A 27,822-nucleotide genomic window follows, 5' to 3' on the forward strand; every position below is an offset into this window, starting at 1 on the left:
GGCAGCCTCCCGCGGCCTACCCGGGCAGGTCCATCTCCGGCACGCAGCCCTCTATGCAATTGACCATCGCAATGGCAGATACAGCTCTTGTACCGGTACCGTTCGTACTCGGATGATGCTAAGGCGCCGGACCGGTATGCGGCTTACAGACATTGGATCCATGGACACGGACAGGGCCTCGCCGCCAATGGATGTAATATCAGGCGTGTTATTGCCGCAAGAAATCTGGATCCCGCAATGGCCACTGCGCTGCAGAATGTTTCGTCGAGATGGTGGCCATATTCGTGCATCCGTGGCCGCGCTTACGATTGTGATTGGCATGCACGCGCCGCATTACCCGCATTCCCCAACGGCCGATAACGCATCCTGCGGACCCTTGGGCGGTACCTGGAATTGCGCGAAATGGTGCAATAGATTCGACGAAGACTTAAGCCAACGCGTGCCAGAGCGTGCGGCTCTGAAGCTTTCGAAAGCTAGTGCTTGTACCTGCCAATCCTCCTCAACAAAGAGCTCCGTGCGGCCAGCCCACCACGGTGGATCGCCTCGAGAGCGGCAGACGCTCGATGCTCGATGTGCGACGGACGCATGTCCGGCTACTGTCCAACTCGCACTATTTTCAAGAGCCTTTCTCGCTACCAAGCAATCCCCTAACACTCCCGCCCGCCGCCGTTTCCGGGCCCGCTTCAGCTGGCTTGCAGGTCCAATCTAACATCTGCAGTGGAAAGCTAGCGGCCTATCGTTCCCGTCTGATAGGTGCGCAGTCGGGCGCGGGCTCGGGTTCCATATTTCTCTTGCGTACAAAGAATCTTCACCTCTCTCTCCTGCCTTCGCCCGCCCTGCTTTTCCCGTAGCATCAGGGCAGCATTCCAGGATTTTGATAAGGCGCATGCACGCCGCGGCGTCCAGCTGAACGGCTGTGGTCGGCGGGAGCGGGTCGATGCTCCCGATCTTCACTGTGCGTCCGAGCGCAGATCATCGCCAGCTTCCCTTTGGCGGCTTGTTTGGTCGCCCTTTGATTTTCTCCGGCCGGGGACCCGGCGAAAACCTACACGTTACTTCCGATGCGTCGCAATTGACTTCTGCATGCAGCGGCCGCCTTTCGCCCAGCTCCGAGGTGGGTATAAAGTGATTGTTCTGCGATGGCGCTTCTCTCGGAGAGATCCTGGCTTCCCCGCCGAGCTTCCCCGCGTTCGCACGAACTCTGGCGATTCAAGCGCCGGCCCTTTCCGACGCTGGCTAGACCATCGTCCGTACTGCCGGTTATCTAAGCGCCCTCTCTCAGACATGCCGAACGTCCCACAGGGTCTTTTTACACATTGCGCAGGACCATGGTGGAGGAATGTGATGTACGTGAGGACCCACCAAGGTATTGTGATTCCCTTCAGTAGTCCTCCCTTCCATCCGTCCTTTGGTGCGTCACATTAGGAAATTCCGCCGGTCGGTTCCAAGAAGAATCCAATGTCAGACCATAATCCGGCGTTGCTGCGGGACCGCGTTGGATATTAGCTTCTTGATTACCACTTCCTCGGTTCCGGCCCTAGAATATACCGAACGACTTGAGCGTACTATTATTACTACCGGAGTCCCTTTGCAGGACGCAGAAATGCCCGATATCGCTCGGCATCTTTTGGGTGGTTCCCGCCGACGCCAGCTACTACTGGGCTTTTGGTAGCGGACCAATAATCCACTGCCGACTTCAACACCACAAGTAGTCGATCTCCAAGTCTGATCCGATCTCTTACTGAAATCCACCACGTAGTAAAGGGAGTGTATTGTGCCATTGCCATCTCTTTCGGTAAAGGAGTGACTTTCCTTGCGTCTTCTTGGCTATTCAGCTCACTTCTAACACGCTACGATCCGTGTTTGTGGTAAAGTACTGTGGGCACGACCCTGGTGTACCGGTGCACAATTCTGGTACTGCCCTTTCTCATATTCAGGAACAACCCCTAACCCATGCCTTCCTGCTTTTGTGGTCAAGTCAAAAGAGTAACAGGAGGCCAGCCCACTAAAAGGCAAAAAACCAGACTCCGGGACCCGGCCTCCTTTCATTCCGGATTCGTCTGACCTCCGCATATACCAAGGCTTCGGTCAGCTACAATAGACGTTTCCGTATACACTAACGACTCCAACTTCCCAGATTCTCACGATGCACGACGTCACATTTTGTGTTATGGAGAGAGACTAGAAAAATGATTGCCAGAATAGTCTTTTTTACCCCTTCTCCCGCCGCCTTATGCCCAGTTCCACGGTATTCATTATTTATTTTTTTGGCACCCTGCTGTCCTTCACTCTTCTAGTGTAATGTTGCATTGCGGGAACCAGAGTCTTGAGGTGCTACCCCGCTCGCCGCCGTCATTAGCGCCATTTTACGACGCACATCATCACCTTTTCGCAAAGGAACGTTGCAAAATGCGCCCATTATTGCGGAATACTGATGAAGTGAACCAATAGCATCCTATTGTTAACGAGCAAGGAGACCAACATAGCCCGGAAGCCAGGATATTCATTCACCATTCATGTGCCCCTGGACAACGAAGCATGGCAAAAGCACCGGCAAGAAAGGAAAGACCTATATTAAAATGGAGAGAAGGGTTGAAGAAAATACGCAGTGTGACCTCTTTTTTTTTTACCCTTGTGAAGCGTTTATCAAGGGAGAAGACAAGGGAGTCAATTGTCTACTATCTTTGTTCATATTTCGCCGAAGCCCAGGACACGGATGTTCGGACATTGGCTGGCAACGAAATCCTCGCTTAACGCGGGCGCACAAGATCTCGTTGCCGGCGAATGTCTGGACTTTAGTGTCCACATGCCCGAGCCTCCCTTCCGGCCATTCTGCGGTGTTTTGGATTTCAAATCAGACGCTTCGATTCAGCAAGTGGGCCCTGCGCCATGCCCGATTGCTGTTGCTGTTGCTGCTGCTGCTGCTTCTGCTGTTTCTACCGCTACTAACGCATTCATCAAGGTCACAGTAGTATGAAGGCACCGGCTTTCTCACGATTGAGACGATGCAGTCCGTACACGAGAAAGTAGGTTCGTGAGCCGTCATCGGAATAAGCTTTTCGCACATGAGACCAATGCAACCATAAGGTACATTAGACCTGGTATTCGCTGGCCATGTGGAGCCACCGGAGCGCCTCCGACGAGCAAACAAGGTGAGTGGCCAGCGAGAGTTTGGGGGGCCGCGATAGGAGAATTTTCTTTAAGCTATCGTGATCCCGTATGCAAGGTGATGCGTAGCGTGCGTTAGCAGGACCGCCGGCGTGTAGCATACCTGAACGTATGGGCAGGTCAGGCTGGATGCCTGATGGTGGTTGCCTTACCTGCTTACCTGTCAACAGAAACGTGAAGGAGTGAGAGGCGCGAGGTCGCGGCGCAAAGGAGGCGGCGCACATCTGGATTCGAAATTTTGCGGAGTACCGTGGTATTCACGAGAGTGGGAGTATATTGACTGGGTATTCGATAGTCGCTGTCGCAGTACGGTTCCTTCGTCGTTGGAGGGGAAACACTTTGTCGTCACGATCTCCACACTGCAGCCTCAACCACTTCGCAAGCTTGGGAACGTCTCCATCGACTCTCTACCTCGATGCGGCGGATCGAATGACTTATGTTCCCCCTCAATTGCTGCATCGGTCTTGCTACTTGCGCCACCATGGTGCTCTTATGATCAGTCAGCCGCATACGTCACAAGTCGCCGAAAAGCCTGACCTTCGATGTCCCAGAATCACGCCAAAAACTCGCCGATCATCTCCAAGGCCCGGCCCCCGAAAACCGTCACCCACATGAAAAGATCCACAAAAAACCAATCCGCAACCCCAGAAACGGGGAAAGGCGAGTTGGACCCACCGATCAGCCCCCGGTGCATCACCAGGAAATTAGAAAACAAAAAGAACCCACCCTCCCCCTCCCCGCCATCCCGGAGACGAAGAAGTGTGCTGATTCCTGCACCACACGCATATGAAGCGAGACGCAAAAGGCTGGACAACCGAATAGAAGAAAATCGGGGCCATCTGCCATCCGTCCCAGCGGCGGGCGAATGGAGAAGCGTGAGTGGCTCCTTCGGTCTTGGCCTGCAGGATAATAATAATATCTCACCACCCGCTCGCTGTGCGCCGCATGCAAGTAATAATGAGATAGGAAAACGCGATGGATCTCGGACGAAGCTCGCAACCGGGGATGCGGACGAATGACAAGTCCTGGTGTGGGAACAGCCCCCCGGGGCGCGGAAATAAGCGATACTTATTATTATGCGTCGTTTGCAAGGAAGCCAGCTGCTCTTTTCGTCAGACCCTGCTGCTGCTCTCTCTCTCTCTCTCTCCCTTCGTGTTGTTTCTCGTAAAGAAGTTCTAGACGTCTCTTGCTGACATCCATGCATGACATTCATGTATAGTACATTCGAAGACAAAATAATACATTCAGTGACAACCACCATATCTCACCTGACGATCCACCGGATCAAACCCTACCGTGCATCTTACACCGAAAGGCCCGCGCAGCCGCAGCAAGCGGAACCCTCACTTCCTCGCCGCCGCATCCACAATCTTCTTCGCCGCATGCTCTGCCACAACCATAACCATGGCATTCGTGTTGCCCGTCGGCACATCGGTATGGATACCAGCATCGACGACGTAAACATTGCTCGTCCCCTTCACCAGCGGGCCGCGCTCGCCACTCTCGACAACCGTCCCAAGCTGGGTGGTACCAACAAAGTGCGCGCCAGCCGTGTAGCTCTGCAGCAACTCGCTCGCCTCGACAATCTCCTGCCCGCTCATCCAATCCACAGGCGTCCAGAAGCCGTCGCCCTTGGTGCGGAACAGCGCCAGCAATTCGTCCAGCAGGCTCACAACCGCGTCCTTGTCCGCGAGGTCGGACAGCCAGGGCTTGACGGTGAAGACGGTCTTGGTTGGGTCGGTGGCGTTGACGCCGAGGACGCCGGACGAGGTCAGGCCGCGCGTGAGGTACGTCTTGACGCTGATTACGGACGGCGCGTCGAGCGTGACGGTGCCCTGGAAGAAGCGTTCGCGGGCGGTGGAAGAGTTGGTGCGCGAGGTCCAGAAGATGAGGCGCTGGACGCCCTGGGCGAGCGGACCCGCGCCGGCGCTGTTGTAGAGGGCGATGTCGGTCGCCGGCGGGTTCTGCGGGTCGTAGAGGGCGACTACCGACGAGTCGTTGCCCGCGGCGGCGGCGGTCAGGTTGAGGTTGATGTAGAAGATGGGGTGGTCCTTGACGCCCTCGCCGACGGGCAGCTCGATCCAGTCGGCGCGGGGAGGCAGGGCGACACTGTCGGCCGTCGTGCTGCCGTTGGCGACGAGCTCGATCTGCGAGGCGGGCCCGATGCCGCTGTTGAAGAGCAGGCGCGGCGTCGTCATCACGCCGGCCGCCAGCACGACCTTGCCGGTTGAGGAGGAGCTGAGGTTGATGATCGAGCGCGCGCCGCTGGCATCTTCGACCTCGACGCCCGTGGCGGTGCTGCCGGTGCGCACGACGCGGATGACCTTGGTGTGCAGCTTGAGGGTGAAGTTGGGAAGGGCCTCCGCGAGCGGCAGGTACGTCCTGACCGGGCCGGCGCGGACGGCGTTCTGGACATTGAACGGCGGGTAGCCGTAGACCTATAAAGAAAAACATGGTGAGTTCTAAACCTATACAACAAACACTGACTTCTCTGAGAGGGGGGATATGTCGACGTACATTGTGCTTCTCATCGGGCTGCGCAACGGCGTCGACCTGCTTCCAACCATTCTCGCCCAGGAAGCCACCGAACAGGTCGAACACGCCGGTCAAGTAGTGGCGGCCGTCCTGCGACGGCGAGACGCTGCCCGGGTTACGCTCATGCACCGCAGCCGCCGCCTCAGCGACGCCGTCCTCCCAACGCCAGCCCCGGGGCCAGGTCGCGAAGTCATCCGCGTGCGGCGGGACGAACATCTCGGCGTTGACGGTGCCGCCGCCGCCCAGGATGCAGCCGGCGTTGGACGCCGTGTCGGTGCAGAAGGTGCCGGCGGGCAGCGTCGAGCGCGCGAGGTAGCCGTAGGCCGGAATGTCGACCGACGTGACCGTGTTGTTCCATGGCAGCGTGTTGTTGTTGCCAGACGAGTAGGCTGAGGGTCCGCCGCGCTCGAGCAGCAGCACTGATGCGCCTGTCTCGGCGAAGCGCTCGGCCGCGATGATGCCTGCCGGGCCGCCGCCGACGACGATGTAGTCGTAGGTGGTGTTGGCCGCGAGGGCGCCGGCCGCGAAGAGGCTGATTGCTGCCGTCGAACGCATCCTGGCAGTCTTCTTGACGAGAGTTGAAAGATAGACCTTCAAGAAGAGGAATAAAAGAGAGTCGAGACGATGTAGCTAGGAAAACAGCCTACCTAACCAAGCATTCAGGCCTCTTTGCCGGAGGGCATGGACCTCGATATAAACCCGTCTGTGTCCTTGACATCCCACCGGCCGATAGGTGCTGCCACCGGGCCATTTTTTCTTCTTCTTCGCCGCGCACCAGCCAGGGTATGACCGCGCCCAGACGTACGGACCTGCTTTTTACGAGGTGGAAGAGATGATGGGAGGTCCTCTGCGCAGATTATCGGAAGATCTAATCAATCAGGTCAACGACCGGTCTTGGCTACTCCACGACCAAGGCCCTCCAGAAGACTTGGCGAGTCAGGCGTGACAAGCTAGTGGGACAAGAAGGGCAATCAACCTGGCAGATCCATCGATTTGGCCGGCGACTACGGACATTTGTCCGTTCCGGATTCCGGTACAAGCGGAAGGTCTGTTGAAGAGAAGAGAAAGAAGAGAATCGAAGAGTGCGTCTTTTCAGTTGTGATACTGAGATAGAAGCAGCCCATCTTCAAGAAGTCAATCCTGCAGCTTTACTGTCGAAGAGGTGGTTGTGGCAAGGTTAAAAAAGAAACTTCGGCAACTTCCTTGGCGGTTTCCGTAGGGCAGAGCCTGTCCCTGCGATGTCGGACTCGCCCCCAGGAATTACGGGAAAAATATTCACCCAGAAGGAAGTTGGTCAGGTACATGAAACATGACGCCCGCCGATCTCTTTTAGCTAGCCTAGCTGCATGTTCCTACTACAATGCATAACCGAAAGGCTTAAACGATGGCAATGAGACTCAGGGATCTGTTACACGGACAGGTACTCTCAAATTCTAGAACTCTCTTAGAGATACGAGCTCTCATGCCATTTGAGCAGCCAAACGCAACCTTTGGTGATTCTTACATTCGGCCAGGCTCGTGGCGGGCTGGACTGGATAGCCCTCTATGCCGATGTTTTAGACGGCATTGATACATCCATCCCGGGGACGGGGACTTCAAATACCAGTGGCGGAAGTGGATGTTGTGGAGCCACTTGCACCCAGGCACAAATGCCGCATCTAAAGCGGTCCTGCATATTTGAAATGTTGTTCATACTAATCTGTCACATGCCCCAACTTCAGGTAATGTGGTATAAAATCCTACTCCATCCACCGAGGATCAACACCCTCATCACCTCCAAACAACAACACCATGCCTGTACTCTCCCAATACAAGGTTGCACTTACTTTGTGTCCCCCCTCTGTTTCTTTTCGGTTCATCTTGGTTCTCTTTTTTCTTACGAGGAAGGTGCAACTGAGATGGAAATCTAGATACTATGGTGATGATTATCACCAATGCACCAACTATGATGATGCATATTATTAGGTCGAGTTGATGATATTACATAATGAAAAGCACAAATGTACACCAACAATGGTGAGCAAAGAATGAAAAGGCCCAGAATTTTACTTTTGTTGAATAGAAAGGCACAGAAACAAGTGAGAACCGGAGTATTTCGGTATTCAGTAGCCTTCACTGTAGACTGTGATCAGCCGAAATAGATGAACCTGCGATGAGTAATGCCATGGTAATTTAAATAGCATTGATGCTTTTATCCAGAAACTCCGCACTTGATCTCATGTGCTGCAACGCCAGGTGGTTAGGCCTATGCTGTGCACACATGACTGCGCGCAGACTCATCTGACGCCGCTCGGCTGAACCATAGAGCAGGCTGCGTCCGGTTGAAAGACTTTAAAAGAGCCTTGAGTTTCGGTGCACTGTAGCTACAAAAGCATCTAGTTCTTGCGGAGGCAGGCAATACACTCTTAAAACAAGACACCTTGGCACTCTACTTTTTGCTGTCCGGAGCTCTGCGAGCTTATTCGCTCAGTTTGCGTTCTCTATTCAAACTCATGTTAAGAGAACGAGCATCAATTTGCTATAATGATGGAGCTCAACACCTGAGCTTCATGGCGTGAAGCGTCAGGTAAGATATTAAAGTTATCATTGGCATGTAATACGCAGAACTAATTCTTTACCTTTATCTAGAGCGGAAAAAGGAGTGACCAATGCGCGCGAGTGAATCCCAAATTTGAGATTAGTAGGCTTCACGAAGCTCAGGAAGCCGATATTCCTTTTCCTTCTGCGATATATAGGTGTGAATACCCCTGCATCTTGTGACTAGCAAGGTGTATCACAGCAGATCAACGCGGGGCGCACGTGTTGTTCTGCTGACTGGGAATATCAGCTCTATTCTCGAGTTTTCGCTTACTGACGGGCCTGGTATCGTGATGCTAAATGTCATCATGTGCGTAATATACCGTCTGCATCTTCTAAGTGCCAATGTCCCCCAACTCCACATGTCACTCCTCCTGAGCAGTATCGCCGCATCGACACCCGCAAAGCAAAGGTGCTCACTCACGCCTAAAGAGTATTCGGCACTTTGACTCTGAGCTTCAACAATAAAACATCCCACTAAGTGAGTAACAATGCTGTCAGTCTGCATATGACCCAGGCACATGACCCCCTCATCAGCTCTCCGCTACAGAAGTAGTCTCACCAAAAGCACAACACAACATCTGACCAAACGCATCAAATTACTCATTCACTCATTACCGACCTTCCAAGCCTTCACATATCCCCTGCGCCGTGTTTGACTTTCCGTCAACCTTCCAGCCCATATAGTCTACAGAGGAGAAAAGGAAGAAAAAAGGGGGGAATCCAACAAAGTTTCGCCATTCGCAATGCTAAATATCGGGAGACTCTTTTATCTCAATTTTTTTGTGTGTGTTCGTTATTAATCCAGAATGATAAAAAAAAGGTTTTTCTTTTTGATCCCCTCCCATCCTTGCCAGGAAATGTGATTTGAATATTTGAACCGCCAATTTAATCCCGCGCCTTCGCCGATCGCTGTGCTCATGATGACTAAAGGACGAAAGAAAAGGAAAGAAAAAGAAGCATCCATGAAAAAAGGGAAGGCATTCAGAAAGTTCAACGCCTTAGGCACCGTGCCTGCATGATGTCCGATGTTGAGGAAAGGGGGATGTAGAGCAGGAACGGCAAGCAAGCAGCAAAAGGCCGAAAAAGAAGAAGTCATGTGAAGTCCGAAAAAAGAAAAAGAAGCCCAACCATTCCCCAAATCATTAGGACCTCCTCAAGCAGAGAGCGGATGAATGAAGCTCTCTCATTCGTTCTCGCTTACCTGACACCTTTGGGAACCTCAGAATTGGGAAGGGATCTAGAACGCAGCACCACCTAGCTCTCCCTCTCCATTCAGGCTTCTGAGGTGCTCATCGGCCAGATCACCCCTCAGGCTGAATGTCTCTGCCTCCCTCTCCAGTCGCTCCCATTCCCTCTTGCCCCTGCGTCCCAGAGCCTCTTTCTCCGCGATCTGTTCGCGCAGCTTGCGCGCCTCGTCTTCCAGCTTCAGCAGACGGCTGTTGTCGAAAAGGTCTTTCTGGCGGATGCCTCCAGGCACGATAGTCGGCAAGTCCGACAGGTGTGCCGCGACGGCGCTATTGCTCGTATTCAGGCTCGCCGTGCCAGCAGGGCCGGTAGGGATGGCGGGGCCGCCAATAGTCGGAGCCACGGCAGCAGCAGCGGGGCCAGTAGGCGGCGTGGGATTGTTGAAGCGTTGTGTGCGTGGGTAAGTGGTAGACGTACTATTAGCTGAACCGCGGAAGGGCGGGGCCCCACCGCGAGGCCCGGAAGGAGGACCGCCGTACACACCACCACCGCGAGGGCCCCAATTAGCCGAACCACGACGAGGTCCCAAGGGCGGGGCGCCGCCGGTGTTGTCATAGGGCTGGAAGTCCCGCGGAGGGCCGCCGCCGAAGCCACCTCTACCACCACCGCGCGGACGAGACGGGGCAGAGAGGATAGGGTTGCCAGGACGAGCATGAGCAGACATGGGAACGTTAGAGGCAGGGCCTGAGGGAGGTGACATCGCAGGGTATGCGAAATTACGGGGAGTAGTCGAGGCGGGCCCTGTGGGAGGGGCGCGTGCAAAGGGCGCGTCTCCATTACGCGGTCCGGTGGGAGGGGCTGGAGCAGGAGTAGCGGGACTGCCATTGGGAAAGGGCTCGCGCTCACGAATAGGCACAGGGGGGTCGCGACGAGGTGGCGGCGGAGAACGTTCGCGCTCAATTGAGCGTGGGCGGAACGGCGAGCGTGGTCGAGGAGAGAAGCGCTCAGCAGGAGGACGCTCTTCAGGCAATAAGCCAAGCCTGCTAGGATGAACTGGTGGAGAAGAGCGACGCGAGGAGGCCACAGACTCGCGGCCAGACTTTACGCCAGCGTCGTATGCAGCAGGTCTCGGAGGAGAGGGTGAGCGACGCCTCCACGAATCAACACTGTACGGATCGACCCTCTCTTCGCGACGGGGAGGTGAACGGGAACGTGGGCGGTAGCTCCGCTCGCGCGGCGGCGAGTAGGTGCGACGAGGAGGACTGGCTCAGTTTAGCAAGGGTTTTTTTTTTCTTTGCAGAAGATCTCAGTCTCACCTATAGGCCCTCGGCCTAGGCTCTTCATAACGACCAGCCCTCGGCGGCGGCGAGGCAAGCCTCTCTCTCTTGGGCGCGGGCAGAGGTGAGCGGCCACGACTGCCTACCGGCGATACATCTCTGCTCCTCTTCAGAGGCGGCGGCGACCTCTCCCTCACTGGACGTGGTGAAGGCCTGTCATATCCGGTGTCTGCATAATCACGCACTGGTGACCGCGCACGAGTGTCCCTCCGGTAATCCTCTCGGCGAGGCGAGTACTCCCGCCTTGGCGGCGAATAGTCACGCCGAGGAGAATAGTCTCTGCGCCGCGGCGAGTAGTCGCGCCTAGGCGAATAATCACGCCTGGGCGGAGAGTAGTCTCGGCGAGGCGGCGACCTGGGACGAGCCCTCCACGTATCACTCTCTGGGCGAATGTATGCTCCACGAGGGCTGCGTGACCTGCGGCGGTAGACGGGCGACCGGCTTCGAGGGCGCGGAGCTCTGCTGGACGAGGGCACATACGAGTCGGCCGGAGGAGGGCGGCGTGGCGGAGAGCGCGTGGAACGGTAACTGTCGCGTGGCGGCGGAGATCTTGCAGGACGGTACGTCGACGCCGATGGCGGTGCGTAGCGCTCACCACCGGGCCTGTAAGACTGCATGTCAGCTAAAATCTTGCAACGACTGCGGGTGCGGGCGTGGACGGTGTTGGTGTTGGCCCAAGCTGGCGCGCGAGCAAGGTGCGCCGCAAATGTCGATGTTGCGGATTTGCAAAGCTAGGAAGCTCGGAATTAGCATCACCCACCTTCGGTCCCTGTCACGGTCGCGATCCATTGCGATGACGTGTCTCGGCCGGTATGTCGAGCGTCGAGGCGGCGGAGTCGCGTCCAAAGTGGTTGGTCGGTTCGATGCGCCAGCGATTGTCTAGAGGAAACGAACGAGAAAGGAGCTGGTGCAGCAAATCGTCACGTGACCAGGCGTCATCGCGATGCACTCCGCCGCCAGAACCTCTGCGACCTCTGCCACAGCCTCAGTTCCAGATTCCCTTCGCAGCAAGCCAGATGCGACACCAAAGATTTGATGTTCACACGTGGGCGCGGCCATACTCATGTGAGGCCGCCTGAGGCCTTGTTGTTCCAGCAGGTCCACCTTACGCCGGGTTCCTGAGCCGCATCGTGTTACCTGGTTGGTCCATGGTTCGGTACCGTAGCCGCCGGCTCCAACATTGCATTTGCCTGGATTCATCAGTATCGAAACCCCCACAAATGGCTCTTGGCCGTACGTTCCTCACTCCAAACCCTTCATCCCGCTCGAGAGCGCGATTCTCGGCATCATCACATCTGTATGCCCGGCGAGGCATTGCGGCAGTCGACTTCGGAATCCTAGGCAGAAATTTTGCAAGCATTGATCTTTATGGTACTCCTCCCTGATCCCGGAAACCCAGCCCATCCAGCAACGCCCGCCGGCTATGGAAGCTTTCCCTTATGCATGTCCTGAATCAACAACAACAACTGGTATCTTGACCTCCTCCCATTAATGTCATCGTGTGGATCCCCTCATTCTCTAATTTTTTGAAATTCACTTGTTCCTGCTTTTTTGAGTTGTCCTGTGATCTTTCCATTGTGTCGTTCGTCTGGAAACTAGCGCCTACCGCGGCGCTCTTGATCCTTCTTCAGCCTCTTGGCGCTCTCTTCGGCAATCATCGAGCTGAGATCATCCTGGTAAGCAGAGCCCCAGCTGCCCTGCTGCTCGGCCTGACGCTGTGATTCGTATCGCCTCTTGACTTCCTCCTTGCTGAGCCTGTCATCCCTCTCCAAGGCATCGACGTCGACACTGACGTCAACATCGCCTGCCTTCCTCTTCTTCCTACTGTTATCCTCCTGTCCAAGGACCGGAATGTTCTGCTGAGCGGTCTTGAGATCGTATGCCTTCTCGCCGCCAAAGAAGCCCGAAGTCTTGATGTTCTGTTCCGGCAGCACAGTGTAAGCCGAGCGGGGTTGTGTCGGTTCCTCTGTTTCGGTGCCACGGCGTTGTTTGCGTAGAGTGAAGTCACCACCAACACTTTCCGCGCCGCCATACTCAGATGGGACAGTCGAGGCCATGCCACCAGGGGTGACAAGGCCGCTGGCATCCATTCCGCCAGCATCCGACTCTTCGTCCTCATCCTCCTCCTCTTCTTCGCTCTCTTCCTCTTCCTCCGATTCCTCTTCGGGTTCCTGCAGTTCGCCCCAGAGCGTCTTTTCAACGGGCTCACCGACAGGCTCAGGTTGGTTCGGCTGAAGAACACCAAAGACATCACCTCCGTAGAGGGGTCTGTTGTACTCATCAACCGGAGGCTTGCCATATCCACCAGGATGGAAACCCCACTGAGCCCCAGGGGGCGGCGGCGCATTGAGACCGGGGATCTTCAGTGCAGGGTACGAAGGAGGAGGACCGAAACGCTGCATGTTTATCAGCCAGGGCGGAGGAGCACCAGGCGGAATGTTCAAAGCCTCTTTCAGCTCCTCACTAAGCTCACCGGGACGCAAGTGTTTCAAGTTGGTCTCGTACTCCTTGCCCTCGTAGTACACTTCGCCATATCTAGTCAGCTCGGGCTTCGTCTGGAATCTGAAGAAGGCCTCATAGAGCTTCTGATAGTCAATGTCGAGCTTGTTCAGCTTGCCCTGCACGCGCTCCCTCTGCTTCTGCTTCAATGTCTGTTGGTCTTGCTTCTCAAGGACAGCATCGCGCATCTCAGCAATACCAGTCTCTTGAATGAACTTGGGAAGGGCGAAGGGTGGTTTTTCGATACCCCGTTTCGAGGAAAGGTACTCGCGCTTGAGCGACCAGTGGCTCGGGACAGGGACGACGTTGCGGTGAGATTTGATGGCGACGAGTAAGCGAGGGTCGGGTGAAGAGGTATCGGTCCAGTCGACCAGTTCAGGTTTCCTGACCAGGGCCTTCAGTTCTGCTACGGACAACTTGTTCATCTCCTTCTTCTTTTTCTTTGACAGCTGCTTGGGCTGATCATCGTCTTCCTCCTCCGGGACTTCATCTTCATCCCACATGACCTCGGGCTTTTGAACCTGTTGACTGTCACTCTTCTCCGCATTCTCGAACTCCTGGAATCTCTCAAGAACATCCTTGAACTGCTCATAGAGCGGGTCGTCGAAGCTGATATCGTCTTGAATGGAGACGAGAGCCTGAGACGAAGCAGTGTTGCCGTCGGTGACAGGTTCGGCGTCGTTATCAGGTCTAGCTTCGGGTTCGGGCTCTGCGGGCGGCGCAACACCGTTTTCGGCAATGGCAGGTTGTTCAGAAACTTCTCTAGAAGATGCAGTCTACTGAAGTTAGTCGGACAAGCCGCGGAGATGGGGGATAGTTGTGGAACAGCTCACCTCGGCCTTCTCCTTCTTCGCCTTCGCGCGGCGCCAGGCGTTCTTGCTCGCCGCTTTCTTCGCGTTGCCCGACATTTTGACTAGTCTCGGCTGGCGAGCGCAGTCGTGCAGGCTTGTGAGAAAGAAAGGCGGGGTGGGTGGAGGGTTGTGATGCCGAAGACGTGGATGAAGTTGTGCTGCTGCGACGTCGAGGGCGGTCGCGAAGTTCGAGCTCCGCGCCAAGACTTGCATTTTGGCGGCGGTCGCCAGGCGTTGCCGCCCCGATAAGGATAACAGCGACCACTACCTCGGTGCGCTGCGCTCATCACAACCACCAAAACCGACGGCAGCATGTATTTTTGACGCTCTTTTGCTTGCGCGACCTGCGATCTGGCTAACTACTACGAAGCGGACATGCATCAAGCGTCCTGACGGTACATCCTCTGTGTGTGCCTGCGTCACGCCAATCAACTGTTCCTTCAGCGGAGCACATGAGCAACACCAGAGATCTCGCTCACTCGAGCTACGGCAATGCGCAGGCCAATCAAAATATTGTGCGCTTCTCAGCCGTGTAGTGCAATCTCGCAGCGCGTTCTACGGTCGTTTTGGTTAGTAGCTACAGCCTCTTCATGGGAACTCATCTATTACAATCCGCGTTCTACGTGGTAAACCTCAGAACCGGCGAGTCAGTCGGCATTGATATAGAAGTTTGCAACTACAATTTGTCAGGGTTTACTTTCAATAAACTCTTCCCACATGTAAGAGGGCCGCAGACCGTACCTTACAGAAAAAGTAGAGAGATCTCCGATGCAAATATCGAGCCATTCGTGGCACTGTTGCTGCCACGTCAAGCCGTGAGCGGACCGGCTCCACGTGGATGCGTCCCTGACCCGGCTTACTCTCGTTTACACCTGCACACAAATGAGAGATCGCATGGCTGCCGGCAAATGAAGCGTTTCACTCAGAGGAATCATTTGCATGTCGCAACTGACGACATAACGCTTGGCGCCGCCTGGAATCCGCGTTTCGCATTTCCTCTAAAAGGCAATGCACCTCGTAGTGTCTCCGCAGCCGACATTCAGCGCCGAAGCAGACAATCAAACAGGCCAGGGGAAAAAAAAGAGCTGAGGCAGCTGCTTGGTAATTAGCTTTGAAAGTCCGCAAGTCAGCTTCGCGCCCAGATGGGAGCCTCCTGCGTACGGATCATTCTGCTTGTTAAAAGAGTATTCACGCTAAACCGTCAGCTGCAGCGTTTTGGCTGGCGGGGATGACATGGCAGTGTTGCTCCGACCCCGGCCATCAAGGGTTCTGTTGCAGCAACCAACGACAAGCGTCCTGTCACCATACATAGCGATCTAGAAGCGCCCTGTGTTTGCAACGTGCGAGAAATTGACAGGTGCGTCTAAGGACCCTTCCGCCACAGCAGCCTAAGGCAGCGGTGTAATTTGCTGAACCGTTGGGCACAACAGCGCTGGTGCACCCGCCGTGCCTCGGAGAGGTCCTGTCCTACACACCACGCACAACCATAAAAAATTGGAGCAGCGCATTCCAGCCTCGTCGAAAAGCGCCCGCCCCCCGCCGTCTTTCCGACTCGTCGAGGTGAGTCACGGCGCGAAAGCAGTTTGCAGATCCACAGCCGCAGAAGCGAAACCCACACTTCGTCCCGTGCTCGGCAAATCTCGAGATCGTCCCGGCGGACGCACCACCGCGCGGCCAGAGCAAAATCTCGAGGTTGGTAGGGCTGGCATGGGCTTTTGTCACGAGCGCGCTTGAGGCTGTCGCCGCATGATGGGGCGATTAGCTCTTGCACGCTTCGGACCGTCAACTCGCCCGCTAGCAGACTGGCATGTGCTCTTTGGGTAGGTTGAGCGTCATGGTCACGTTCTCGAAGGCGTTGGCGGGGGACTCCATGCCCGGCGGCGCAGCGCGGCAGCCCAAGCCAGCCTCGCAGCTCCGGCCGTTTACTTATCGATAGCGAGAGGGGGCGGTTGAGTGCCGCTTACCTAGCTGCTTCGAGTCTAGCCAGGCACTTGTTTAAGAAGCGGTGAAAGCGTGGGCTATCACGTTGTCTGCATTCTCCGCGAAGTGCCTCAGACGCGCGGGCACGGGCAGCGGCGCCGTGCCGCAGCAGGAAGGTCTGTCGGGCGGGTTGGGCTGGTCGCCAGTACCTCGCGAACGGATCGCCCGCGGTCGCACAAAGATCCCTCCTGTCTCGGTGGTGCCAAGGCAGCGTCTCGACTGCGCTGGATTCGCTGAGGTCGGCAGCCCCGCAGCGGGCTCGACGACAGAAAAGCGTGGCGAGTCAGCGGCCCTGACCGCTTTCCTTTGCTGTGGGCGACGGCTGTGATCGGAGCGAGGTCAGCGAGAGGACGCCGGCGTCGATCGAGCAGAGGCCATCCGCCAGTGACGTGAGCGCGCGTCGTTGGGGCGAGTGGGGAGGCGTTCTTGTGGCATGACGACGGACTTGGGGCGCGCGGCCAGCGACATGGAGCGCGGGCCCACGGAGTCGGCCTGCATCCGGACAGCATAAGCATATCGTGCGGTGTCGAGGCGGCTGGGATGTGCGTGCTGGGAGTGCTGGCGCGGGAAAGATGGCGTGTTGTAGCAAATGGTGAACGGCGATTGGGGGCTGCGATGTGCTTTAGCGCTGCTCCCGATGACTGGGGAGACGGTCGAGGGCTGCTGACCAGGGTCCGGCTGCCGCTGGCGGCGCAAGCTGTTGGCTTTCCCGACGACCACCTCGACTCGTGTCCGGCCTCCCAGCTCCTCCAACAATCGTTCGCTTCTTTGTACTTGTAAGATCGTGCCGCCATCGCCCGCCTGTACTATACCGACCAGCTGCGCGTTGGGCCGACTGCGCTGCTCCCCGCGCCCCGGCCAGCTGCTGCCCTAACCAGGCCACCGACTAGGCACTGTACTGTACAACCACCAGGCGGCTCTTCCAGCGCAGTCCCTCGTGCGCCCCCCAGCGCAGTCGAAATCCGCAGAGAACCCCCCAAGGGCCGCGGCCCCGTGTATCATTTTGCCTGTACGTTACCCCTCCCGCCGCCGGCCAGCTGCGTGGCCGCCCAGGGCCCGCTGTCGCTGCCGAGGCCACGGCGCGGCGCAGGTACACCGCCAGCGAGGAGCGCCCTCGCGAGGTGCGAGAGCATGCGGATGCTGATGTCTGAGAGCGACGCAGGTAAAACACCATGGCCTTCGCCAACGGCCTGGGGGACCGCCCCGAGGACCGTCGCTTTCGCAGCCCCCAGTCCCCGCGCGAGGAGTCGACCTTCCCCAGCTTTACCTCGCCCATTCGCAGCATCGCCAGCCAGATGCAGGCCCACACGTCCACGGCGAACGACGCCCGCGGCAGCCTGACGAGACGCTTCACGACCAACACGGTGCCCACCATGCCCACACTCTCCCCATTGTCGCCAATTGGCCAGCAGCGGAGGCAGGCTGCCGAGAATACAGAGTTGACATCTGCGGTAAGCGATTTCCGGTCCCTCGCGAAGCGCGCCGTGTGCGACGTGTGATATTTTTCTGTCTTTGGAGCCCCCGATTTGTGAGACGGGCGGGTGATTGGATAAATGGGGGCAGCCTCGCTGTCGTCGCTGCACTCACTGCGCGAGCGGGCGGGGATGCGCCGCCGTTGCGGCCGAGGGGCGGAACCTCGAGTGGGCTGAGCGAACAATAGAAGAACAATAGTGCTAACTGATTGACAGACGTACCATAAAGTGCAGCTGGTAAGTGAGAATGCCTTGTTTCCTGGTTCCTGCTACTATTGTCCATCTGCCGGCGGGGCATGCACGAGGTCACCGTCCACTCGTCCGCCTGCCTGCGTTTAAATGCCCCCCATCCTGCACTTCCTCTGCCTCTCCCCCCACACCCCCTCCACATCCGCACACCCAACTACCACCCACTACATATCTGCAGTCCGGCACGTTCTAGCATTGCGTTTTTGCAGGAAGATCTTGTTGCATTTCAAATCTTCCTCGCCTCAACTCGCCTGCCAAGATCTTGTAGTGCATCTGCACTGCACGCCGGGTTGCCAGAAGATCTACACTCCAGATATTCTACCGCATGTCCACCGCTACTCTTCACCATCCCAAAATGTCCACTCTTAGCAAGAACGACAACCTGGCGCCGGTCCAGGTCTCACCTTCTGATTCAGAGTCCACTGTCACTGCGGACACTACCTCAGACCAGAGTGCTAACTTCCAGATCTCCCAGCTGGAAAAGAAGAAGGCCGAGTACGAATATCTGAAAGAGCAGCGCCGCCGTTTTGAGGCCGAGATGGAGCTGTACGATCTCCAGATCAAGGGCGTTCAGAACGACTACAACCGCCTTTCTCAGGACGTGGGCCGGAACAACAGCAACACCAACAACTACGCTGGTCACCAGAGCGAACCCACTACGCCTCCCGAGTACCGTGACCAAGGCTTTCCCTCTGCTTTCTCTCGTCCTCAGCGCTACTCAATGCAAAGCATGACCTCACCCCAGCAGAGCTACCAGTCTGGCTCGACTCGTCCTAGTAGGTCGGGCTCTCAGATCACCTCTCCCGGCCAGTCCTTCACCCAGGGCATCTCACACATCCCCTCGAAGTCCATGCCTGGCTCCCGCCGTGGATCTGATGAGGAAGAGGACAACTACGAGTACGACATCTCCACCATGAACCCCCGCTCCGGTGCTGCGTAAGTTTTTTTTCTCCCTTTCTCACTTGCATCTTGTGTCACTGCTTGGGATCACTTGGCAATTTCGATTCGTTGGCATCTGCGTCTCTTGTCTCGACTCCGTTGGCCGTGCATGAGGTCCCAATGCGCCGGACTCTAGCGAGCCCTTGCATGTCACCACGTCCCATACGTCAGACCGCATTCCGGCACGTCTGGCGCGTCCGTACGAGCGAACCTTAGCTGACAGTTTTGAAGTCTCAATAGGAACTCGGTTCCTGTCACCGGTCTTGACTTCCGCCACCGCGCCTCTACAGACCTTCCAGACCTGACCTCGGTTCTCGGTCACATTGACACCACCCACTTCCTGTTCGGCGACGACGACAACCCTGCAGCCTCGCCTGATGTCAAGAGTTATTTGCAGCAGATGAACTCGAATGACGACAAGTTCCCGATCTTGGTCCGTCAGGAAGGTGCGAACAACATGCAGCTGTCCGCCTCTTCTGCCGCGTTGGACCTCGCTTCCGTCTCCTCGCATTCCCCCGATCCTCAGTCAAACGGCTGGCCGACGGCGTCGCGTCACCGCCATGCCCAGCACAGCCTTCCGGTCAACAACCTGCACAAGTCTAACGACTTCGGTCTCGATGGTTCTGGTGCCAATGGCACGGAGACTCCCAGGCGCTCGACCATCAGCAACCGCCACTCAATGGAGGTGAGATTCAGCCCGTACGGCGATTCCAAGCGCCCTGGACTGCTTGCGACTCCGCCCAACGGCTCCACCAATGGAATGCCCAAGCTTCAGTCGTCGTATTCGACCAACGATATTCCTACTATGAAGAGCACCAATGGTCTTAACGGCACTCCTGGCGGCAATGGTGTCAATTCGCACGCTGAGCAGCACCTCCACAACCACAACGCTAGCATGGGTCGCATTCCTATGAATGTAGTCAACCGTCACAGCCGCGAGCTGTCTGGCGGTGAAAACAGGATTGAGGAGCCTAAGGGAGCTGCCGCTTTCCGTTCTATGGGTTCTGCTCTTCAAGCTAACGCAGCTCCCTTCGGTCCTGCTCTCACCAATGGAACCAACGGCGTTAGTACGAACGGCTCGACAACGACTGCTGGAGTTTCCTCGCCCACCGCCACTACCATCTCGTCCTCCAATGGCAATGGAATCACTAGCCCTCCGGTGTACAACAACCCGAACGCTCCTTACTACGGTGGTTATGGCATGGCGGTTCTCAACGCGGGCATGCAGAACATGGGTATCAATGGCCAGGCTCCCTACAACCAGGTCCCGATGTACCCTCCCTTCAACCCGTATGGACAGCCTTTCCAGCAGCCTTTCGTCCAGCAGGCTCCTGCTCAGCCTCGTTTCCCGGACAGCCAGGCCCGTGTCATCCAGCAGCGTCGCATGCAGAACCAGGAGGACCACATGCGTAGCACGACGAACTACAACTTCGATTCTCTTATGCCTCATGACATTGTCGAGTTGTGCAAGGATCAGCACGGCTGCCGCTACCTTCAGAAGCAAATTGAGGGCCGCAACTTGGACATTGTAAAGAAGATCTTCGAGGCTACCAAGGACCATGTTGTCGACCTGATGCAGGACCCCTTCGCCAACTACCTGTGCCAGAAGATGTACGAGTTCTGCAATGACGAGCAGCGCACCGCGCTTGTCCGCAACGCGGCTCCCCAGATGGTTAAGATTGCTTTGAACCAGCACGGCACGAGGGCTCTGCAGAAGATGATCGAGTACGTCTCCACTGCTGAGCAGATCAACATCATCATCGAGGCTCTGCGTCACAACGTTGTCACGCTTATTCAGGATCTTAATGGCAACCATGTCATTCAGAAGTGCCTGAACCACCTTGGTTCCAAGGACTCGCAGTTCATCTTCGAGGCTGTTGGCCAGTCTTGTGTTGTCGTCGGCACTCACCGTCATGGCTGCTGCGTCCTTCAGCGTTGCATTGACCATGCCTCCGGCGACCAGAGGATCGAACTGGTTGGCGCTATTACTGGAAACGCCTACTCTCTAGTCCAGGATCCCTTCGGCAACTACGTCGTCCAGTACATCCTCGATCTCCAGGAGGAGCAGTTCACGGTTCCTTTGTGCCGGAGCTTCCGTGGAAGCGTTCCCATGCTGTCGAAGCAGAAGTTCAGCTCCAACGTCATTGAGAAGTGCATCCGCGTTTCTAACGCTGAGACCAAGCGCCACTTGATTGAGGAGCTTCTCACTCCTGGTGAACTTGAGAAGCTGATCCGTGACTCGTACGCCAACTACGTCGTCCAGACTGCTCTTGACTACGCCGATGCGCCAACCAAGATCCGCCTCGTGGAGGCCATCCGCCCTATGCTCAACGCCATTCGCGCCACTCCTTACGGCCGTCGCATCATGAGCAAGATCCAGGACTTTGACGGTCGCATGAGCACTAACTCGAGCGGTCAGATCACGCCGACTGCGGGTGCTGGTCCGGGACAGATCGCGTTCCCTGGTTCACTTGGTGCCACTCCTCAGCAGAGTCCTTTTAGTAACATGACCAACGGCTATGGCACCAACCTTGCCTCTCCTCAGCCGCACCGCCTGTCCAACCCTCAGGTTCCGACCAACCTTCAGAACAATGTACAGCAAAGCATGAACCCTTACAACGGCTCCCCCTTCCGCGGACCGAACCAGCAGAACGGCGGTTTCTTCTAGGCTCCTCTAGCCTGAGGATGGTGTTTTATTCCTGCATCTTGGTTTTTTTCTCCTCTCATGACCTCATGATTTTCACGACGGACCGATTACGATTACCAGAGAGACCTGCGAGCTTCGACGAGTGCATTCCTTTCTGCCTCTTTACGGGGCGGAAGCTCTTCGACGAAAAAGCGAGATGGTCTGGAGCAGGTCCTTTGATACAAGAGTCTTACTTCTTTGCCTTTTGTCATTCATTTATTTTACCCACCAACTTCTATCATCAGACATCACGAACCGTCAAAAGGGCCAAAATTCTTTGACAAAAACGGTAGACCATGGACCAGGCTGCTGCTACGACTCGTACCAAAGCTCTCAAAAAAGAAAAAAACGGCCCTCTTTGAGAGGTCCAGTAGTCTTACTCGTGTTGGACTACATGGATCTCTTTGTACAACAGTTGGACATACGGAAGACCGTTCTGGCTACTTTCTCGGTTGACGGGACACAAAAAAAGGAACCAAAAAATTACCATTTTCTTCTCAGCACCCTGCATTTCTAAGGCTTTTTGCCCTCCATGGCCAAGGACTCGGTCATGTACGAAGGGCTTGATTTGGAGAAGAAGATTCTGACTTCTGCTTTCCTCTGGGTTACAAGATCCAGCCCTGCATAGCCTAGGGCGTTTTTCTTACTCGACACTAAGTCGACTTCTGCTTCTTTCAATTGCACACAGTTTTGACGAACAACCCTTTTGCATTAAAAAACAGCCTTCTGCTTCCCAACACTGCATAAACACTATTCGGCTTTCTCCCCATTCATCACCTCTCCCCCCTCCTAGTTTTGATTACAGTATCAACATCATCATTATCATCATCATCACTCCCCGTTCCATCTTCTCAGCAGACGATACGGGGGAGAGCCTTGTTTCTTTAATTCCTTGCTTTTTGTGATATTTTTAGGCGAGCTGGCACGGCGGTATCAGTGATTCCCCCCTGGTTTTTTTTTTCTTCCTCTCATCTGGGCCTTTTTTGCTTTGATTTCTGAGATGAGCAGATCCTTCCAAAAAATCTTTTTGATAGGATTTGCCATCTTCGTTTTCCTTCCAAGAGTTTGGCCTAAGAGTTGTTTTTGTTGTTTTACTTCTTTTATCTGCTCACACGCTCACCCATCTTCTCCTCTCTTTGGAAAATAGATGCTGGGGAGGGGGGCAGCGAAGGAAGACTTTCACTCTTGGCAAAAACGTCGAAGGGGATTTCGTTTTAGGTAGGGAACAGAGACGACCATTTTTCTCTCTCTCTCTCGGGTGATTGGTTCTCTTTCATTTTTGTTTCCCTTTTCGGGGGTTTGTGTTTTGATGACAATGGCTGGTCCTTTGAATCGGTGGCATGGTTTGCGAGACGGTGCGTAGCGTGCGTGCGTGCATGTGTGTGTGTGTGTCCTGTGTGCTGTGTGCGTGTATGCGATGAACAGGTGGCAGATGAACGAAGAATGGTTTTTGACATATGGCATGTCATGCGAGTGGATTGAGAATGGGAGAATGAGAGGCATTAGAGACATCTCGGCTGTTCTGTTTTCTTTCCGCCCCTTACTCTTCTTTTCTGTGTCAAGGTTCAATCTCCGTTTCTGGGTTGATATACGTGTATCGTCTTTTGTTTTTATCATCTTGTTTGTATATGTGCTAAGAATCAAGTGTATGACCGAAAATATTTTTCTCAGGACCTTGTGTGTGTGGATATGTGCAACCCCCCTTTATTCATACTACCCTCTTCTTTGAATTGCACTCGCGTCTGTATTCCTTCGCGTTTGTGCCATGCGCTACGACTGCTACTGCCGTGCTACCTACAAGCGCTGCCTACATTCCCTATGCGATGTATTGCCTCCCGTATACCTGTTCACAATTCCATAAGCCCTTCGCATTGCTGGCAAATATGCCTTATTCATGCTCGATATACATTCTTGTTTCCTCCTTGCTCCCTAGCGGACCTCTTTCCGGTTTTTTGGCGGAGACTCGGATACGTGGTCAAGTCGAAAGGACGAATGGAAAGTTGCCGCGTTGGCAGTTCTACGACGAGCAGGTTCAGGAGGGCAAGGATGAGCGAGAATGGTGTATGCGACCATGGATCGAGCGACGAAGGGGCTGGCTGAGGGGAAAGGGTTATTTTTCTACGCGCCCAATCCAGGCGCGTCGCGCGATGTGCCAGGTTGTCGCCGCCCATCGGCCTTCTTCAGCGTCTCGATTCCACGCCTCTGTTCGCCTCTCTTTCTCCACCTCGCGCGGGTGATCAGCGCTCGCAATAGCCAACTGTATTCATGCGAGCGGGTAAGGATCTTTCTTGGCAGACAGAAGGGATCAGCATGGTTGCTTTGCCGCCGTCCGGTCGCCAGGGATCAACTTTGTTTCGCCGCTGCTGCTTCTGCTTCTTTTTTTGTTTTTCGCGAAATCTGGGATGGTCCTCGTTTCGTGTCTCGTTGCATCAACGCTCCGCGCCGATCGCTAAGAAGTTTCGTGGTTGCAGCTAGATTGGGGTGTTCTTCATGCTCTGCTGCTTGTTCGCTCTTGGCTTTGTATCAGCCTTACTGCTACCTAGCTTACCCTGAATGACGGTAGGGATGTTTTGGGGCGGAGCGGGATCCTCTCGCACTGTTTGTGGGGGGATGCAGGAAACGGTTTTAAGGCGTGCACATGGATTTGCGGTCTGTGGAGAAGCAAGGAACACCAAGAGCGATTGGCGAGGTTGGGATTTGCGTTGCTTGGCTGAAGGACTTTATGTTGACGTTGACCTTTGGAGGTTCTCGATGGTAACTGAACGAAGGGGGTTTTGGGAAGAATCGCGGCAGTTCTGGGGTTGTGGGGTGAGAGTTGAGTGTACTCAAGGGGCTAATGGGCGTGGTTTGATTGGTTTCTACGGTGAAACGAATAGAGCGTCGCTGGCGACGGCCGCAACATCATGAAGGAAAGGGACTTCGAGGAGAGACATGATTGAGTGATTGTACACTGAGTCTTGCGAGAGGTCTAGTCACGGGGTTGGCCTCGGTATCGTAGTCAGGAGCATGTCTCCAGCCAACGGAGCTATCCATTCGGCGCGTCGGCTGCTGCTCCAACGCTTCTCACACACCGCCACTGGTTCCGGCCAGAGCTGAGGCTCCAAGGCATGAACAGCGCATTTCGGTAGTGATGTGTCACACAAAACAGGGAGGCTAAGGCCGAAGGAAGGTGTTCTTAGCGCCGAGAAGTCCGAAAGCGGGTTGGGATCTCGCTTCGCCAGACGCTCGCGAAGGACCAAAAAAAGGAGCAGCGAGATTGGCCGGACCCATCCGTATACAGGTCCAATAAAGAAGCATAAAAGAGGCGTGGACATGTGGGAACGGGATTGCGTTGGTGGCGTTCCCCCACCCCAATGAGAAAGGGAGGATAACTAAAGTGAAGGGCACACCAAGCCGGTGCGGGATTAGGGGACTTGACTCGGAAAAAACGGTGCCCCAGTAAAAGGGTGTTTTATATTGGAAACTCGCTATAGGCAACATGACGAATGGGCTAGACTTGATAGGGCGCGACGATGGGCGAGCGATATGGCACAAGGAGACGGGTAGATGGTGGCAGCGGCTGGCCCCGACCATTGGTGCGAAAACTGACCGCCGGCAGTCTCCTCTCGTTCTCGGCATCAAATGCGAGGAAGGGTGCAGGCCTCGGGCCGGGCGTGGGCTGGATGCAGCAGTGCTCGGTTCCTGTCGCGCGCGGCTACCATCATGCATGCAGACGACCGGAGGCTGCCGACGTGGACACCCGGGTAATCATCAGGCAAGCAGCACATCGAAGCTTGGCCTGGCGGGGGCCAAGTTAGAGGCAACAAAATCCGAAGATTCGGGAGGCGGGCTGCGCAATCGGCTGGGGCCGAGAGCGAGCATGGAACAAAATGGCGAACTCTGGCTGGCTGGTTGCCGCGGGCAGGCGTCAGATAGATTGGGCGGGCTGAAGCAGGGCTTGGTTGGTGGGGACCGCGTTCTGGCGGCGTTTCATGCTTGGCCTCAGCCGTCGGTTATGCGACGATGTTTGCCACGCGAAGGGGCCTGGAATATGCCTGTGCGGCGAGTGTTTGGAGCGCGGTAAGGGGCCGGAGGGTTGGACGCAAAGCTTGGCGCTCTGCCCCATTGTGCTCGCATTCGCAGGGAGCCGTGCATCACGAAGGGCGGTGTTGGTGGAAGAGAAGCAGAAGCCGGCGAGCGCAACGGCCAGGCCCCGCATGCCGAGTTGGGAAAGCGAAGCGACCAGGGCGTAGCTGCCAAAACGGCGGGACTGCGGACGAGCCTCCATCCAAACACCTCCTCAAATCTCGCCAATGCATCAACCCCCCCTGCCCGCCATGCCTGCGTCTATCACCCACCGCACTCTGCCGCAATCGGCTATTCTCCGTGGCCGCGACCACTCCCGATCGCCCTCCACGGCAGTGTGCTCTCACCACCCGTTCGCTTCTGCCCTGCCATGAAACGCCAGAGCACAGCTGCCGCCGTGCTCATCTCCGCACCTATGCTCCGTAGCCACGGCCGAAACTCCATGGTGCCTTGTATATAGCTGAGGCTCTGCCCGCAATACCATCGCTTTCTTCTTCACCAAGACACACTCCTTCTCTGTCTACGTCCGTTCTTTCACCGGTCTCCGACCTCACACATTCTTTCCAAAAGATCATTCTTCACTGCGTGAAGCTGGGATCTATTTTATCGCTTTGACAGCAGACCATCTCTTCGTTCAGCCAACAACCAACCAATCCTTTCAGCACCTCCTTTACCATCAACATGTCTGCTATGTTCAAGAACGCTGGCATTATCGGCGCCCTCGCCGCCACCGCCGCTGCCCACGGTACCGTCTCTGGCATTGTCATCGATGGCAAGTACACGCAGAACTACAACCCGTCGATGCAGTACACGACCCCTGCTCCCGTCGTCATCGGCTGGGCCATCCCCGAGGATCTTGACAACGGCTTCGTCGCCCCCTCGGCCTACGCGGACCCCAACATCATCTGCCACAAGGGTGCAACCAACGCCCAGACCAGCGCCACCGTCGCTGCCGGTCAGGACATCACCATCGAGTGGACCGACTGGCCCGAGTCGCACAAGGGCCCAGTCATCTCCTACCTCGCCAACTGCGGTGGTGACTGCACCACCGTCGACAAGGAGACGCTCGAGTTCGTCAAGATCGACGCCGGTGGTCTCAACGTCGACAGCCAGACCTGGGCCGCTGAGGACCTGATCGCCAACAACAACTCCTGGGTCACCACCATCCCCACGAGCATCAAGGCCGGCAACTACGTCCTGCGCCACGAGATCATCGCCCTCCACGGCGCCGGCTCCGCCGACGGTGCCCAGAACTACCCCCAGTGCATGAACCTCGAGGTCACCGGTGACGGCACCGACGACCTCACCACTGGCGGTACCCTCGGTACTGCTCTCTACAAGGAGGACGACCCGGGTGTCCTGATCAACATCTACCAGACCCTCTCCACCTACGTCATCCCCGGCCCTACGCTCTACTCGGGCGCCTCCTCTGGCTCCGCCACCGCCGCCGCTGGTGGCTCTTCCGCCGCTGCCTCGACCCCGGCCGCCACCACCGCTGCCACCAGCACCTCGGCCGCCGCCGCCGCCGCTACCCCGACCACCCTGTCGACGGCCGTCGCCGCTGCCGATGCCTCCTCCACCACCGCCGCCGCCGAGCTCACCGCCGCCATCCCCAGCTCCGTCCTGAGCGTCGCGGCTACCGCCATCCCCACCGCCAGCGGCGTCGCCACCCCCGAGACCGCCATCCCTGACAACTTCACCGTCAAGGACATCCTCCAGTGGTTCTCGTACGTCATGGAGAACTACTTCACTGCCGGCTCGACCAGCTCCAAGGCTCGCCGCCACGCTCGTGACTTCTAAGCGTCTCGCTTGGTCGATGATGATTTGAGGATAAGGAGATTTTAGTATTTCTGATGGGAAACTTGGCTGAACGATAGTTCCTGCTGTTTCTGCACTTTTTAAAACCTTCTGTTGTATAAATAAAGCGCCTTTTGTTCTTGGTTGTCTTGGAGATTCACTAGTAGACAGAGGAGAAGAGAAAAACTTTGAACAAATGTAGTATGTCTGACACAAACGAACGCGTTGGATGATTGTCTTGAACTGTTTCTGCTTCGTGTGTGAAGAAATCGTGAAGTGTTTGGTGCAGGTGAACGCTTGGCTTTGGGGGCAATGACTCGAATCATTCGGGCTTCTGAGCCCCAAGCAGCAGCGTGAGCCGCATTCGCTGTTTCAGGCGCCCGACATCGATGTTGACTTCAAAGCAGTAAAAAATTTCTCCGTCTACATTAATGAAAAAAGGGCACACCATAGACAAGCTCCACCAACTGCCTGCCTGC

The 27,822-nt window shown here is 56.0% G+C and overlaps 5 protein-coding genes across 5 annotated transcripts; 2 read left to right on the plus strand and 3 right to left on the minus strand.

The window, feature by feature from the left end:
* Positions 1 to 4,511: 4,511 nt before the first annotated feature.
* LTHEOB_6181 (GMC oxidoreductase) lies at positions 4,512 to 6,258 on the minus strand (the record flags this gene model as incomplete). Its single annotated transcript, XM_035515409.1, has 2 exons — positions 4,512 to 5,606; positions 5,686 to 6,258. 2 exons carry the CDS (start codon positions 6,256 to 6,258, stop codon positions 4,512 to 4,514), a joined length of 1,668 nt encoding a protein of 555 aa, XP_035373312.1.
* A 3,262-nt stretch (positions 6,259 to 9,520) lies between these two features.
* On the minus strand, positions 9,521 to 10,228 carry LTHEOB_6182 (Serine arginine repetitive matrix protein; the record flags this gene model as incomplete). Its single annotated transcript, XM_035515410.1, has 1 exon — positions 9,521 to 10,228. One exon carries the CDS (start codon positions 10,226 to 10,228, stop codon positions 9,521 to 9,523), a length of 708 nt encoding a protein of 235 aa, XP_035373313.1.
* Positions 10,229 to 12,400: 2,172 nt separating this feature from the next.
* Positions 12,401 to 14,212, minus strand: LTHEOB_6183 (Splicing factor 3b; the record flags this gene model as incomplete). Its single annotated transcript, XM_035515411.1, has 2 exons — positions 12,401 to 14,080; positions 14,138 to 14,212. The coding sequence occupies 2 exons, from the start codon at positions 14,210 to 14,212 to the stop codon at positions 12,401 to 12,403; spliced, it is 1,755 nt and encodes a 584-aa protein (XP_035373314.1).
* Positions 14,213 to 17,307: 3,095 nt separating this feature from the next.
* LTHEOB_6184 (Pumilio domain-containing protein) lies at positions 17,308 to 21,463 on the plus strand (the record flags this gene model as incomplete). The annotated part of the gene is made up of 4 exons (XM_035515412.1): positions 17,308 to 17,586; positions 17,824 to 17,844; positions 18,170 to 18,792; positions 19,027 to 21,463. 4 exons carry the CDS (start codon positions 17,308 to 17,310, stop codon positions 21,461 to 21,463), a joined length of 3,360 nt encoding a protein of 1,119 aa, XP_035373315.1.
* Positions 21,464 to 26,227: 4,764 nt separating this feature from the next.
* On the plus strand, positions 26,228 to 27,346 carry LTHEOB_6185 (Glycosyl hydrolase family 61; the record flags this gene model as incomplete). Its single annotated transcript, XM_035515413.1, has 1 exon — positions 26,228 to 27,346. One exon carries the CDS (start codon positions 26,228 to 26,230, stop codon positions 27,344 to 27,346), a length of 1,119 nt encoding a protein of 372 aa, XP_035373316.1.
* Between the last annotated feature and the right edge of the window lie 476 nt (positions 27,347 to 27,822).

The sequence above is a fragment of the Lasiodiplodia theobromae genome (genome assembly GCF_012971845.1).
Source record: "Lasiodiplodia theobromae strain AM2As chromosome Unknown scaffold_17, whole genome shotgun sequence".
Classification (NCBI taxonomy): Eukaryota; Fungi; Ascomycota; class Dothideomycetes; order Botryosphaeriales; family Botryosphaeriaceae; genus Lasiodiplodia; species Lasiodiplodia theobromae.